At 38.5% G+C, this 13950-nt stretch overlaps 1 protein-coding gene across 2 annotated transcripts in view; it reads right to left on the reverse strand.

Annotated features, from left to right (window-relative positions):
- Positions 1-525: 525 nt before the first annotated feature.
- The window catches only part of NPEPPS (aminopeptidase puromycin sensitive), a 95352-nt gene continuing 81927 nt past the window's right edge, over positions 526-13950 (reverse strand). For both annotated transcript variants that reach the window (XM_049858773.1, XM_049858772.1), the window contains 7 exons: positions 13425-13644; positions 10002-10144; positions 9511-9567; positions 6401-6508; positions 5713-5868; positions 5391-5438; positions 526-2861 (listed from right to left, as the gene is read on the reverse strand). In XM_049858773.1, coding sequence (XP_049714730.1) covers positions 2709-2861; positions 5391-5438; positions 5713-5868; positions 6401-6508; positions 9511-9567; positions 10002-10144; positions 13425-13644 — 885 coding nt within the window. In that variant the 3' untranslated portion in view covers positions 526-2708. The remainder of the gene's footprint in view (positions 2862-5390; positions 5439-5712; positions 5869-6400; positions 6509-9510; positions 9568-10001; positions 10145-13424; positions 13645-13950) is intronic.

Genomic DNA, 13950 nt, shown 5'->3' on the forward strand with positions numbered 1-13950 from the left:
TTAAAGCTACAAAGCTTGTCCCCCCTGAAACTGCACACTATAGGGACATTCTTTAAAAAAATAATTCCAAGGGGTTCCTTGCTCCTGGAAACCAATCTTTAGAAATCACAGGTTAAGACTTCACCCACCAACACCCACTGTTCCAAAAGGCTTTACTGTCCCCCACGAATCAAAAAAGATATAAAACTCCTTGTGGGATGCATTAACACATTATCTTTCTTCCCCATCTTATTTCCACTAAAATTTTTAACCAAAAAAAATCAGAAAAAAAGAAAATCTTTAAAAAAACAAACAAAAAGAAATCATTAGATATCTTTAATTTACCTAATTGTTCTGAGTCTACTTTGTCATCTGTAAAAATCGGTATATTACCTACAATAGGGAACAATTTGGAAGACAAACAATAATTTATTAAAACATCTGGCACAAAAAAGGCTGGATTAAGACTTTTAGGGGCCCAAAGCATCAGGATTATGGTGTCCAAGTCAGTCAAGGTATCAGCAGAAAACAGGTAACACACTCAAATGGGATAACTTGAGGAAAGTTTAATAAAGGGACTATTTACAAAGATGTGCACAGCATTTACGGAAATCACAACAAGGAATAAGAGAATAATCCAGAGCCAGTAAAAGTAGTCTTTACCATCCTTAGACTTGAAGGGGTTAAGGGAAGGTACTAGAAGCCAGGGAGAACTGTTTGATAGGAGCCAGGGCAGTAAAAACACTGACCATCTTTTCTCATGCCTTCTCATCTTCTGAGTGCTACTAAATTGGATAAACATAACCTGAAGTTAGAGGGCAAGGGAACTGGTTACTACAGTCCATGCAGGTCAACATCCCCTGGGGCCCGGCACAGAAGTGGCAATGAAAGATGTCCAGCACAACCCCTGCCCCACTATAATTCAAACTACTGAGCTTACACAAAACTTACATGTATGCAGAAACTAAAATAACTTCTTTCCAGAATTTGTGATTGCCAGGTTGTGTGAGTTCTTCAGTTAAAGGTGGACTTTCCTGTCTTGTGGGTGCCCTTGCTTTGTTAATGCCTTAAGCACAGGCTCAGACAGCTTGCTGGGCAGCACTGAGCATGGAGCCTGGCATGGAAGCTCCTCAGAGAATGGTACCTGCTGGGTCTCAACTCAACTCCTGAATGCTGACTCTCAGGCTGTCAGAGTTTGAGAATCCAAAACTAATTTAGAAGGAATCTTTGGATTTTTCTGTTTAGATTCTATTCATTAGGAATTCAGGAGCTGAATTTTCCTAGACTCAAAAAATCTTATGGTAGTAAAGACTGAATCCTACTGAATGATAAGCAAGTTTTTAGTTTCTTATCAAAGAGAATAGAAGAAATTAGGACATCAGTTTCACATTGACATTTTTATTAACGCCAACTGTTTTTTAATTATTATTTTTTTAAAACGATAGCACAAAAATGTTTCAAGGAAGCAATCTCACAATCTGATGACCTTCTGAAATACAGTAAAGCCACACCAAATACGAATTCCTGTTAATAACAAAAAAAAAAAAAATTAAAAAAAAAGGAAAATAAAAGAAATGGAAAGAGGAAGGGAATGAGATTTAGAATTAAAACTCACTGGGATTGGACAGGTGAGGCTTGTTAGTAGGATACACTGTTGAAGCAAAGAGTGGCACACACAGGCTGATAGTCTTGTTTTTTAACCAGTTACACTAATGTGTAGGCCCTACAGCAGTTACCACTGACTTCTCACATGTACAACACAAACCAGGAGAAGCCAGTGCCGATACTGCTATGAAGAAGTTGAATAGTTGGCCTATCAGACAACTAAGACCACTTTCAGTAGAATAACTCCTTCAGAAAGACCTGTCTGAAAGCCTTATTTCTATTGTCTCACCTACATGTGTTTCAGGGTTCTTAGATGTCATCTTAAAAAAGAAAGGAAAATGTAAATCAGTTTCTCTTATTTAATGTGGCTATGAAGGATGTTTCCTTATTATTTCTTTCTCTCTAAGAAGGACACCCGGGGGTGGAGTATGGGGCCTGGGGGTGGAACTGAGGGGAGGAAAAAACCCAGAACAGGATTTTTTTTTTAACCTTTTTTTTTTTTTTTGGCCAAGGGATCACACAGAAGGGAAGGCAAGGAGGAAAACTACAATCCTTGGTTCAGATTGAGTTATGCAGGAAAATGTATCTTCCTGATCAGTCCCCATGCCAAAAAAAAAAAAAACACTTGGATTTATGCACAGACTCCAACTATGTCATACCAGCTATTAGCCTTTCATATTTAACCGTTCCCAGCAATGGGGACTATCCTTGGCTTGTAGGCTGCTTGCAGACCCCATTTCACAAAAACCCTCTTGACCCAGAAGCCTCTAGTTTCCTTTTGGTAGGTTATAAAAACAGAACATCTGTCATTTACAGGAAAGTGTTAAATACTTTTAACCACTGACAAGGCTTCAGGAAGTTTCACAGTTTCATTATGCTCTATTTATTACTATCATATTTACATTTTTATTTTATTTTACTTTTTTGCTGAATTGCTGATTTTCCTTTTTTCAATAGAATTTAATTCTGGAGTGTGAGCAGGAACCAGTTAACTACATTCATTGTCCAACCCCCACTGGTTTGAAAGAAGACTCCAAATTCTTGGCATATGAATCAGCTGTTCGGTAGCTCCACCTCATCCCTGCAGCGGAGCAGCAGAAATGCAGTGGCTGCACGCTCAGGGTTCACACTGTGGGTGGTGAGGCCTTTCGCTGAAGGAGGTACTGGTGGATGCTCTCAGCATCTCGCTTTAGCCAAGCAGCATTCAGCAGGATATTTTCACAACACTGCTGGATGGTACGTTCAGCTGAAGGAGCTGGGTGACTCTCGAAGAAAGCCTGGTATATAACAACCCAGAATGTAGGAGTTAAGTTTAACGGTCATTCCCAGCAAGAGCAAGAAGTTAATATCACAGGTTATGAAAAAAATACCCATTGGTCTACACAGGACTCATGAGCCTCACTCATGAGAATATACCACCGTCACCCTCATGCTTTCCTAACTACATTCACCCTTTTCGTCTTTTCACATTTCCACATCACTAGGCTAAAAGAAAACAAGCAACCATATATGGGAATTCTCCCTAAAATAACACGTTTAAAACCTAGTAAAAAATCAGTAGTAAAGAAATAGAACCTACTGCTTTTCTTTTAGGCTCACTAATTAGTGGTTAATCTAAGCTTTAGAATCAGATTTGAGACTTCAAACTAGGCTTTGTCACCTACTAGGCTGTGACTTTGAGTACCTTAACTGCTCTAAATCTCAGTTTTCATTTATGATATGAGAAAATATTTATTCCAGAAGGATAGAGAGACAACCTATATAAACATTTAGCATAATATCTGGCACAAAGCTTAAATTGCTACTACCAAACCAAAAACCAAACCCAGTGCCGTCGAGTCAATTCTGACTCATAGCGACCCTCTTGGACAGAGTAGAACTGCCCCACAGAGTTTCCAAGGAGCGCCTGGCGGATTCGAACTGCTGACCCTTTGGTTGGCAGCCGTACCACTTAACCAGTACGCTACCAGGGTTTCTGAATTGCTACTATATCCTAATAATTTAATATTCTATATTTTCACATTGTTCATACAATAAAACAATTTCTGAGTTTATTATAATTTTCCACAATGTTTACTGATTAAAAGTTAAATACATTTTTTTTTTAAAATGATGTATACCTGGTTTTATAGAAAACAAAGCAGCTCTTGAATACCAACCAGCAAAAGGATGGGGGCCTTTCCTTTGAACTAATTATCACAGGAGTAAAAGAGAGAATCCACTGGGTTAAGTCTAGACCTTTTAGAAACCAATGACCTTATTTACATAGATGACAATGGCTACTGCTCCAAGGCTCCTAATCAGGGTTGGGTTCTTTGGGCCTGAGTTAGATACAAGTCTTCCTCCAGTTCCATCTCAGCAAATGGTATGACCATTCACATACAAGGAACCTGGAAATCATCCTTGACTTTTCCTTCTTCCTCCTCTAGATATGTTCACAACACAGAGAAGCCACTCAGTAAATAGTTGCTGAATTAAAGATGAACAAAATCAAACCACTGAATCTCTTTAATACTCCGCCTCCTCCAACAGCACCACGACCCTACTCCAGGTGACTGTATCATTCTTGCTTGGAGAGTTACTTTCTCAACATCCCCCCTCCTCCATTGCAAACCATTCTCCACATTGTAACCAGGTTGAAATTTTTAGAACATAAAGCAAATCAAGTCATTTCCTTCTTTATAGACCTTTCAAGGGTTTTCCATTTTGGGGAAATTCTTAATATGGCCTACAAAGCCCTGCATGGTCTGGTTGATACTACTTCCCCAGCCTCAGCTTGGCCACGATCCTCCCCTACATTATAAATATTTCTCCTTCACAGTACTTATTACTTTGACAATGAAATAACTGGTTACACAGGACAATGTAAACTAAGGTAGAGACTAAGTCTTTCAATATTTTCTCAAGAAGATCTGAAATCTTAGAATCTTATTCCTAACAATGGCTCACACAGTGAACAAACTATATATATAAAATAGCTCTCAGAACTTCCAAATTCATGCCTGATATCATCCTTGCCTTCAGGAAGATGAAGGTAAAAGTGACACTTTAAAAACACTTAGCAATTAAATGTAACTGGAGCTTACAGGCTTTCCTAGCTACGTTTATAGTATAGATTTGTCCCCCAACTGCTGAACTTTCAAAGTCCATATTAAACTGATTATCAACCTTTATAAGGGCTAAGGAAAAAAAAAAAGAAAAAGCCAAACCCATTGCCATCATGTCGATTCCAACTCATGGCGACCCTACAGGACCAAGTAGAACTGCCCCATAGGGTTTCCAAGGAGCAGCTGGTGGATTCGAAATGCTGGCCTTTTGGTTAGTAGCCAAGCTCTTTAACCACTGCACCGCCAGGTCTCCAAGGGCTAAGAGTCCCCACATAATCATTTAGTCTCACTGTGCAGACAGCTGATCTATGGAGGTCAGTGAAAACAGAAAAGGAACTAATATCAAGGACCTCTGTTCTGGCCCCGCTATGTTACTTAATCTAAATAATAATATTATCACCCCATTTTATGGATGAGGGAACAGGCTCAAACAGGTTAAGAAAAATTTGCTCAAAGTCACACAGCTAATAAGGGACAGAGACTCTAAGGTGTATTTTTTTTTTAAATCATATTTCAATGACACCAAAGATGATCTCAACTCAAAATTCTTCAGACATTAAAGATACTATCTAAGATGTCTTTCTCCAGGCAAAAACAAGGAGATACTGAAGTGCAACATTATCTCAGCACTACGATTACAACTTGATTAGTTTTCGCCCACTAGATTGAAAAGTGAGAAGTAACTAGTGCTTTCCTTACCTTAACCTCTCCGGCCATTTTGTCAACTGCAAATCCTTCCACTGACAGCTGGAAAAAACAACAGTTTATAATGGTAAGACCAACTCAAACAGGCTGGGAACAAACTTCGATTTACCCTAGAAACAAATCATTCTGTTCTCTCCCAACTTCAGGTTTTTATAGAGGATGCAAATATAGGATAGAGAAACCTTTTAACAAAGCTAGCAGCTATTTACAGAAACTCTTAAAAGAACAAAGACCATAATCTAGGGGTCTAGTGAATCACGGATGTCACTCAATAACAATGATACACAAGCTACTGAACATAAAAATTGTCACATACCTTTATTAGTCTGGATATTAAGAATCCTCCCTGGTATCGATTATAAAGCTCTTCCCAGTTGTCCTTTATAAATTTCCAAGCAGCTTTCCTTCCATGCTTGCTGCCTCCAGCCACCCCACCAATTACTGATACAGTATCCTGTGGACGTACCTCTTCCTGAAAACAGAGAGAGAACTAAAAGTCTAGCGTATCCCCAAATATCTTTTGGTGCCAGAATGGACAGCACGCTGTTAGGGGACCTAAGTAACCAAAGCCTCACTGCAGACGATCGGTTCCTGTTTTAGGAATAACCAGCACCACAGACTTGCAGCAAAGAGGAGAGTGTTTACCCTGAAGATCAGCTAAACCGCCATGGGGTGTTGGGACAGGAATAAACGGACAGGCTGGTCAACAAATACTTGCTTGGGATCTTACAGGGTAAAGAAAGGCACAGGGAGCAGTCAGCTTCCCAGTTTTCAAGAGTCCCTGTCCTCCTGGGTCCTATTCCGGAGAATTTGTTTCCTCTTCCCATTATTCTGATTCTCACCACTAGAGGGAGATAATAAAAGCCAGAAACAAAAGCTCAAGCCAATTTTCCTCAGGAGGAAGCCTTAGTCCCGGGTTAAGGCAGATCAAGAGGATACACAAAGACACTTGTCACAGGTAATGGGGAACAGACCTCTCTAAAGTAATTTTCACTGTAACTTACTGAAAGTGCAAAGGTGAGAACTTTTTGAATCAGCTCAGGTGAAAGAGTGGCCCCAAGGACTCTTTCAATTCGGTTTTTCTCTTCCTGCATATCTGCTTGTTTGTGAAGCTGCAAGAAAAAAACAAAGACAGCAATGGTTAGCCCTCCTTTGGAAGCTCTGCATATGCTTCCATCTCCCTCCATAAGGTAAACATTTTGCTCTACATTCCTACCGTGCAAAACTGGCAGGGTATGAAATTAATATGAGAATACTTTTCAAGATGCTTGGGCATTGGTCATTTGCCATTATAGTAAATAAGTAAATCACCAGATGTACGTGCTCACTAGATGAACAGTTCTGAGCAGTTTAACATGGATATCTGAAGGGGAGATCTGTCATGGCCAAATTTTTTACATCACTGATGCCTGGCTAACATTCTACGGCAGATGAACAAACTCGTCACTACTAATCTTATACCATTAAAAATCACCAATTTACATTTATAATAAGGAAAAACTGAAAGCAATCTAAATATCCAACAGTTCAATTAATTTCGTTTATACAAAGAAATGACACATCATTCAGTTTTAAGAACATTTGATAGCATAAAAATGCTCTTGATATATTAAGTGAAGAAAAACAGGGAGACAAAGCAATAGGACAAAACCCAAACCCACGGCCATCAAGGTGATTCCAACTCATAGCAGCCCCGTAGGACAGAACAGAACTGCCTCACAGGATTTCCAAGGCTGTAATCTTTGCAGAAGCAGACTGCCTCATCTTCCTCCCGCAGAGCGGCTGGGAGGTTTAAACTGCCAACCTTTTGGTTAGCAGCTGAGCTCTTAACCATTGTGCTACCAGGGCTCCTTACCAATTTTTAAAAAATCAGCATGAAGGGGGAAAACGCCTGAAATATATACCAAAATATTAACATTAATTAATGGTGGCTTCTGCTCAGTGGGATTATACATCTTTATCATTCACATTTTTTCTAACCACAAGAGCAGTGCATGCTTAACAAAGAATATCAGAAAGATAGGGATGCAGAAATAAAAAATACGTACATATGTACTATATGTACATTACTAAACCAGGAATGAGAAAAGATTATACAAGTTATTTTTGTGACCTATGTTTTTGATTACAGATAAGTTTTATTTTCTTCTTTATACTTTTCTATTCTCTAAATCTTCCACAGTGAATATACAAAAAGTTTTTCCATGATCAGAGATAAAATATATTTTTAAAAATTAGAATTGCAAATGTATAAGAGATACTTCTCCAAGATAACTTATAGACTTTCTTCACCTTTTCCCCTTAAGAGTGAACACTGACCAGTGTCTGGAGACCCCATCACAGCTCCCAGTTTCCTCTTCCTTTCCTTTGGACTCTTTTGAGCAGCAGTGTGGTAAAATAGATAAGAAGTCAGGAGACCTGGGTTCTAGTCCCAGTTTTGCCTCTAACTAGCTGTGTGATCTTGACTAAGTCCTTAACCTCTCCGGGTCTCAGTTTCCCCATCTGTAAAATGAGGGGAGTGGACAGATGATTTCTAAGGTCCCTTTCAGCTCCAACACTCAAGGTCTAAACACTGGCTGTAAGGAAGCAATTTTTCCAAGGAGAACCTGGTATGTCCACTAGATGGCACCATAACACCACATTTCAAATATATTCTGAATTAAAGTTATTCATTTTTTACCCTACCTCATTATTGCCAAAACATCGACAGGAAACAATCCTCCTTATCTCTTACTAACTGGTTTCTTGAAGAGCCCTGATTCTGCCCTCATTAGAGCTCTTTCCATAGAAAAGCTGAATCATCCTGAGCTCTCCTGTATTAAATACGAACTCTTACTAAATATACCCGGTTATGTAAGTTCTTAAAGGAGGGCCATGTCATGAAAATGTCAAAGTATCTGTCTTCATATCTCTATGAGATTGACTAAAAAAATATAAAATATTTCATTTCATATACGAAGAAATACTTGATTTATAGTACGCAGGTTCACAGAATACTAAGAATGAGAAGGAACCTTAAGGTCATTTAGTTGAAAGGGACAGTCAAAGTATAATTTTTATATCACTAGAAAGGAAACCCATCAACAAAATGGATAGTTAAAGCAGCACATTTTGAGGTGTAGTTTCTTCAAGTTTGTATTTTTTGAAACATCCCAATGATTTTTAACAGCATTTGTTTAAAATTAAAATAGCAGACATTGGATCTGCAATTCCTAGAACAGCAGTAATCACTGCTCTGCATGGAATCAGCAAAGTGTTCTTTCTTCACGCCACTGAAGGTGCAAGTAGTAGGCACATTTCACTCCTGTCTTGTCTACCCCGCTAAGTGTGGATCTTTTCGTGACTAGGCTTTATAGGCTGATTGATGGCCTGGGTATTTAGGCGTGTTTTCCATATTTGATTTAATGGCAATAATTAGATTCAGTTCCCCTTCCTTTAATGCAACTAGTACAGTCAAGTTATTTCCTTATAGACTGATAAACACATGGATTCAGGACTGGAGAAGGCACTTGTTCTGCAGTATTACTGTTGATCAGAACTTTCAAACAGATCATTATCATTATTCTTATGCCCTGTGTATAAGGACATGGAAAGTTTTATCTTTATTTTGTCCAAGTCAGAATCTAATTATATGCCAATTACCCTGGGAAAACTACAGAGGCTGTGCAGGCAGATGAATTAATTTCCTGTCTATTCACAACGGGCGCTGGCACAGCTCAAACCATGAGACTCCTCATCCTTAGTAATTCCCTAAACACAAAAACGAACCTGTCATTTAAAGATTAAAATGTGCAGAACACCAAGTATGTTTACATTGAAGGTGAAATTTTTAAGAGCTTGACTTTTTAACTAAAATGAACATTTCAGAGTTAAGCTTTAAAATGTATAAACTTGTGAGTGAAAAAAGCAGTGAAAAATTAAATTTTTGGCATGGTAGTTGTAACATATATGAACAGATATTATATATTTTTCTCATAGTTTCTTCATTTTTGCATATATGCATACTACATTTATTTCTTTTGGCTGAACTTCTTTTAACCACTTAAAGCTCATAGTCTGTGTACCAATCCAAACTCAAAAGCAAGAAATGAGAGCCCTTTCCAAGTCTGCTCACCTTTAGCATAATGTCTAAGGTAGTGCTATCACCATGCTTCAAAACAGTCAGGTAGACCTGTAAGAGAAGATAGGGACCAAAAGAAGGCATTTGATTAAATGTACCTTGTTTCAAATATTCTAATGTTCAGAAAAGACAGTCAAAAAAACTGTAAATAGCTGGGTGTGGATGTTACATACAAATGGTGGCAAGGAGCAAACAGGCCGTATCAACAACCACAAAGGTAGATAGCATGTAGGAGCAGCAGTGCACGCCAGCTCTTTCAGAGGAATGTGCACTGATAATCAACTTTCAGCACCACAGTGCTGACTGAGAAACTTCAAACAAATGAGAAGTTGGCTAAAAACCATCTAAAGAGTATATATTAAATAGAGTCAGACATGGTTTGCAGGTCACTACTTAGATCAGTGTTGGTTACTATTAAGGAGTCCCACCCTGCACAGTATGATGCAGTCACCTAGAAATCAAGGTAATTCATTATGGAAACCTACAGGACTCCTCAGATCAGCGGAAAGAATCTGTTTCCCTTCCACATGGTCCTTAAACCGACGGCGGGCTTCTTCTAACGTTGCCTTATGTCCTGCTTTTCCTAGTTTGCCCAGAACCAAGCCCCTCAGGAGTGCATCTAGATGACCTGATTGGGAAGTAAAAATAGACAAAGGATTATACTTTTAAAAAAGGGGGGAAAAAGCCTATTTTTACAAACACGTCACCTAAATATCTTATAATTGTTTCATGTTTACATTCTTAAACACATCAACTGCCTTGATACTTGAGAGAACACTTGATTTAAAATTTTTGAATCGTAAGAACGAAATGAAGTGCTAAACAGGTTAGGTAAGCAAATAAATCTGCTGACTCTGTCTAAAGTCACAAATGTCAACTATCTGAATTTAGTAAATGTTCACTCAGTCCAGTCAATTACACTGTTAAGGATTATGTGCCACAAGAACAGGCTTGGACCGTGCAGTTTATACCCAAGGTTGGGCAAAAGACCACATACGGAACTAGTATGCCTGTGTACAATCAATTCAAATCTTACACTCTTAAAATAAAAAGATGATGGATCTATTTCTTCAGAGAAGAATGCAAATGTCCAATAAGCACGTAAAAAGATGCTTAACATCATCAGTCAATAGAGAAATGAAAATCGAAACTATAACGAGATACCCCTTCACCCTAGGGTGGCTATTATCAGAAAAATGAAAACTAAAAAGTGTTGGTGAGGATGTGGAGACACTGGAACCCTCATCCACTGCTGCTGGGATTGTAAAATGGTATAGCGGCTGTGAAAACCAGCATGGTGGTTCTTCAAAAAGTTAAACATAGAACTATCTTATGACCCAGCCATTCCATTCCTAAGTATATATCTCAAAGAATTGAAAGCAGGGACTTAAACAGATACTTGTATACCAATGGTCACTGCAACATTATTCACAAAAAACAAAAAGTAGAAACAACCCAAATGTTTATCAACAGATGAGTGGATAGTTATAAATAAAACATGGTATACACAAATAACGGAATATTATTAAGCCATAAAAAGAAACAAAGTTCCAATACGTACTATAGCATAGATGCACCTTGAAAACATTATGCTGAGTGAAATAAGTCATACACAAAAAGACAAATATTATATGATTCCACTTATATGAAATATCCAGAATAGCACAGAGACAAAAAGTAGACTGGGTTGCCAGGGGCTGCCAGGGCGTGGGGGGCGGATAGGGAGCTATCGCTTAAGGGGCACTGAGTTTGTTTGGGTGATGAAAAGCTTTTGGAAATAGTGGTGAGAGTTGCACAACACGGTAAATGTAATTAATGTCACTGAAGTGTACACTAAAAAAAAAAAAAAAGGTTAAAATGGCAAGTTTTTTGTTCTATATATTTATGATAATTAAAAAAAAAAATCCCTCCCCTGATCCCAACATTTCTCTCAAGTCTACCCCCTTTTCTCTGCTCCTCTTTGCAGCAAAACTCCTTTAAAATGTCTCAGTGTGCCGTCTCTACCACTTCTCCTCCCTTTCTGGAGAATCCACTCCAAACACGATTTCCCACCACTCCGAAAAAAAAAAAAGGCAAAACACTAACATTTCTCCTTCCTCACTTTGCTTGACTTGGAGCAGCATTTGATGCAACTGATCACTCTACCTCTGCCTTAAATACTACTTCTTTAAGGCTTCTGGGACACCCCTCTCCCTCCTGGCCCTCCTCTTACCTCACTGGCCAGTTGTCTTCATTCTCCTTGCTGATTCCTCCTCATCACCCAAATCCTAAATCCTGGACTGCCCGCAACCCTCTTTTCTCCACCTACATTCAGTCCTAGGTGATCTCCTTCAGTCTCATGGCTGGAAATACCATCCATACACTGACAACTCCCAAACATATTACTCAGTTTCGATTTCTAGGCATGACACTCTCCACTTTAACTTCAAATTTAACATGTCTCTCGCCCAAACCTGCTTCTAGGGCAGTCTTCCCCATCTTTGTACACATGGCAACTTCATTCTTTTCCTTCAGGCCAGAATCTGATGACTCTTCTCTTCCTTTTCACACCAGTGAATCCACCAGCAAAATACTTTTCAGTTCTACCTTGAAAATTATACAGAGCTTACTATCTGCAAGTGTTAGTTCCTCGGCAACTAGCACCTCACTTGGATTACTGGTTTCCCTGCTTCCTCTCTTGCCTTCCTTCAATCTGTTCTTCAAGCAAATCAGATCCTGTTCCTCTTCTCAAAACTCTCAAATTAGCTTCTATTATCACTAAGTGTTAAAGTCAAAAACTTCTTACTACAGCTCACAGGTCCTATAGGATCTGATCTGCTTCCCCTCCTCCACTCCTCTCTCTCAACCTCTCTGACTGTATCATTTAACACTCTCATTTACTCTGTCCTAGCCTTACTGGCCTTCCTTGTTCTTCCTTGAATATACCAACCGTGCTTTTGCCTCAGGTCCCTCTGCCTGGACTATTTCCCCCCTAGATATCCTCATAGATCTCTCCTTCAGATCTCTGCTTAAGCTCAAATGCTGCCTCATTAGTGATGGTTTCTCTAACCACCCTACATAAAATAGTGCCCCACTACTACTCCTTATCTGCCTTACCCTACTTTATTTTTTCTCAGGATACTTACTGCTGTCTGGCATATAATATATTTAATTGTCTGCTGTGCCACCCACTAGAATAGCCACACAAGGGCAATATTTTGTATCACCAGCTCCTAAAAGAGTACCTGGCATTTATGAGGTGCATAAGTATTTGTTGAATAAATGAAGGACAAAAATACAGCTCTAGGTATTATCACTATAGCTCTTATTTGCAAAAAGATTCCCAGATCAAGACTGATCAGGAAGAAATATCACCTTTATTTATTAGCAGATTAATAAAAATAATTATATTTAAAGCCCTAAAATCATCAGTCCCAAGATTTAAACAACAGCAAAAAGTAAACAAGTGATTACAGAAATAATCAGAGAGAAGAAAATACACGTAGAAAACAAATAACTCCCTTAATTCAGAAAGCTGGCCCTTATGCCTCTTAACACATTTACAAGATGCACTTTTGGTGCCTGGTATTTATGGTGATAATATAGTAATTCCTTTTTAGCTGTCCAAAATTCCCTTTAGCTCTTCCTGACTATCGATAGACCTTTGGAACTCTGTAAAAGACTTACTTTCACCATTTGCTTTGTGCACAATCATATTTAGCAATAAATACACATAACCACTACTATTTCAATGTTGGTGACCCATGTAAGTTTACCAGTAGGCTTAAAAGGCTTAAGTCTTAACGGGAATTTCTGGCTAGCTGAATATATAGTAACCTCCAGGAGATTCAATGATGGTATCAATATTGTCAACTACAGCTGAGTAAAAAAGTGTCAATTTCCAACCAATTCTTCAACTAATTCATTACCTTCTCCAGGTTTGGGGTCCCAGCCCAGTCTCTCCCCTATAGGTGAAAAGATATCTTTCACAAACTCCTGGATTTCCTCATAGAAGTCTGTGTGGGACAAGAGAGTTGAGAGAATTCCCAGGTTACAGCTCAGGTCGCTCCATACAGTATAATTGGGCTCATTCACAAAAGCCTCCATGACTTTTAGAACCTCTACAGTGCTAATGATTCCAGCTCGAGCCTGGGATAGGAAAAAACATAAATTAATCTAGTCTTCCAACAAAAACAAAACAAAAACACACAAACATGTATTTTCGGTATTATTTACTGCTAGTTAATCACCTCTTTGGATTAAAAGAAATTAAGCTCAAAAGAGCACTGTTGGAATAAAAATCCTACTGTGACAAGAGTTCTCAATTTACTTCTTTGCTATTTTATAAAAAGAGCCACCTAAAAAATTTATACTAAAATTCTACCAATTTGGGAAGAATAAAAAAAAAAACAGAAAACAGATTAACTTCCTATTTCTATTCTGTTTCTGTGGTCA

The sequence above is a fragment of the Elephas maximus genome, chromosome 19 (assembly GCF_024166365.1).
Source record: "Elephas maximus indicus isolate mEleMax1 chromosome 19, mEleMax1 primary haplotype, whole genome shotgun sequence".
Lineage (NCBI taxonomy): Eukaryota > Metazoa > Chordata > Mammalia > Proboscidea > Elephantidae > Elephas > Elephas maximus.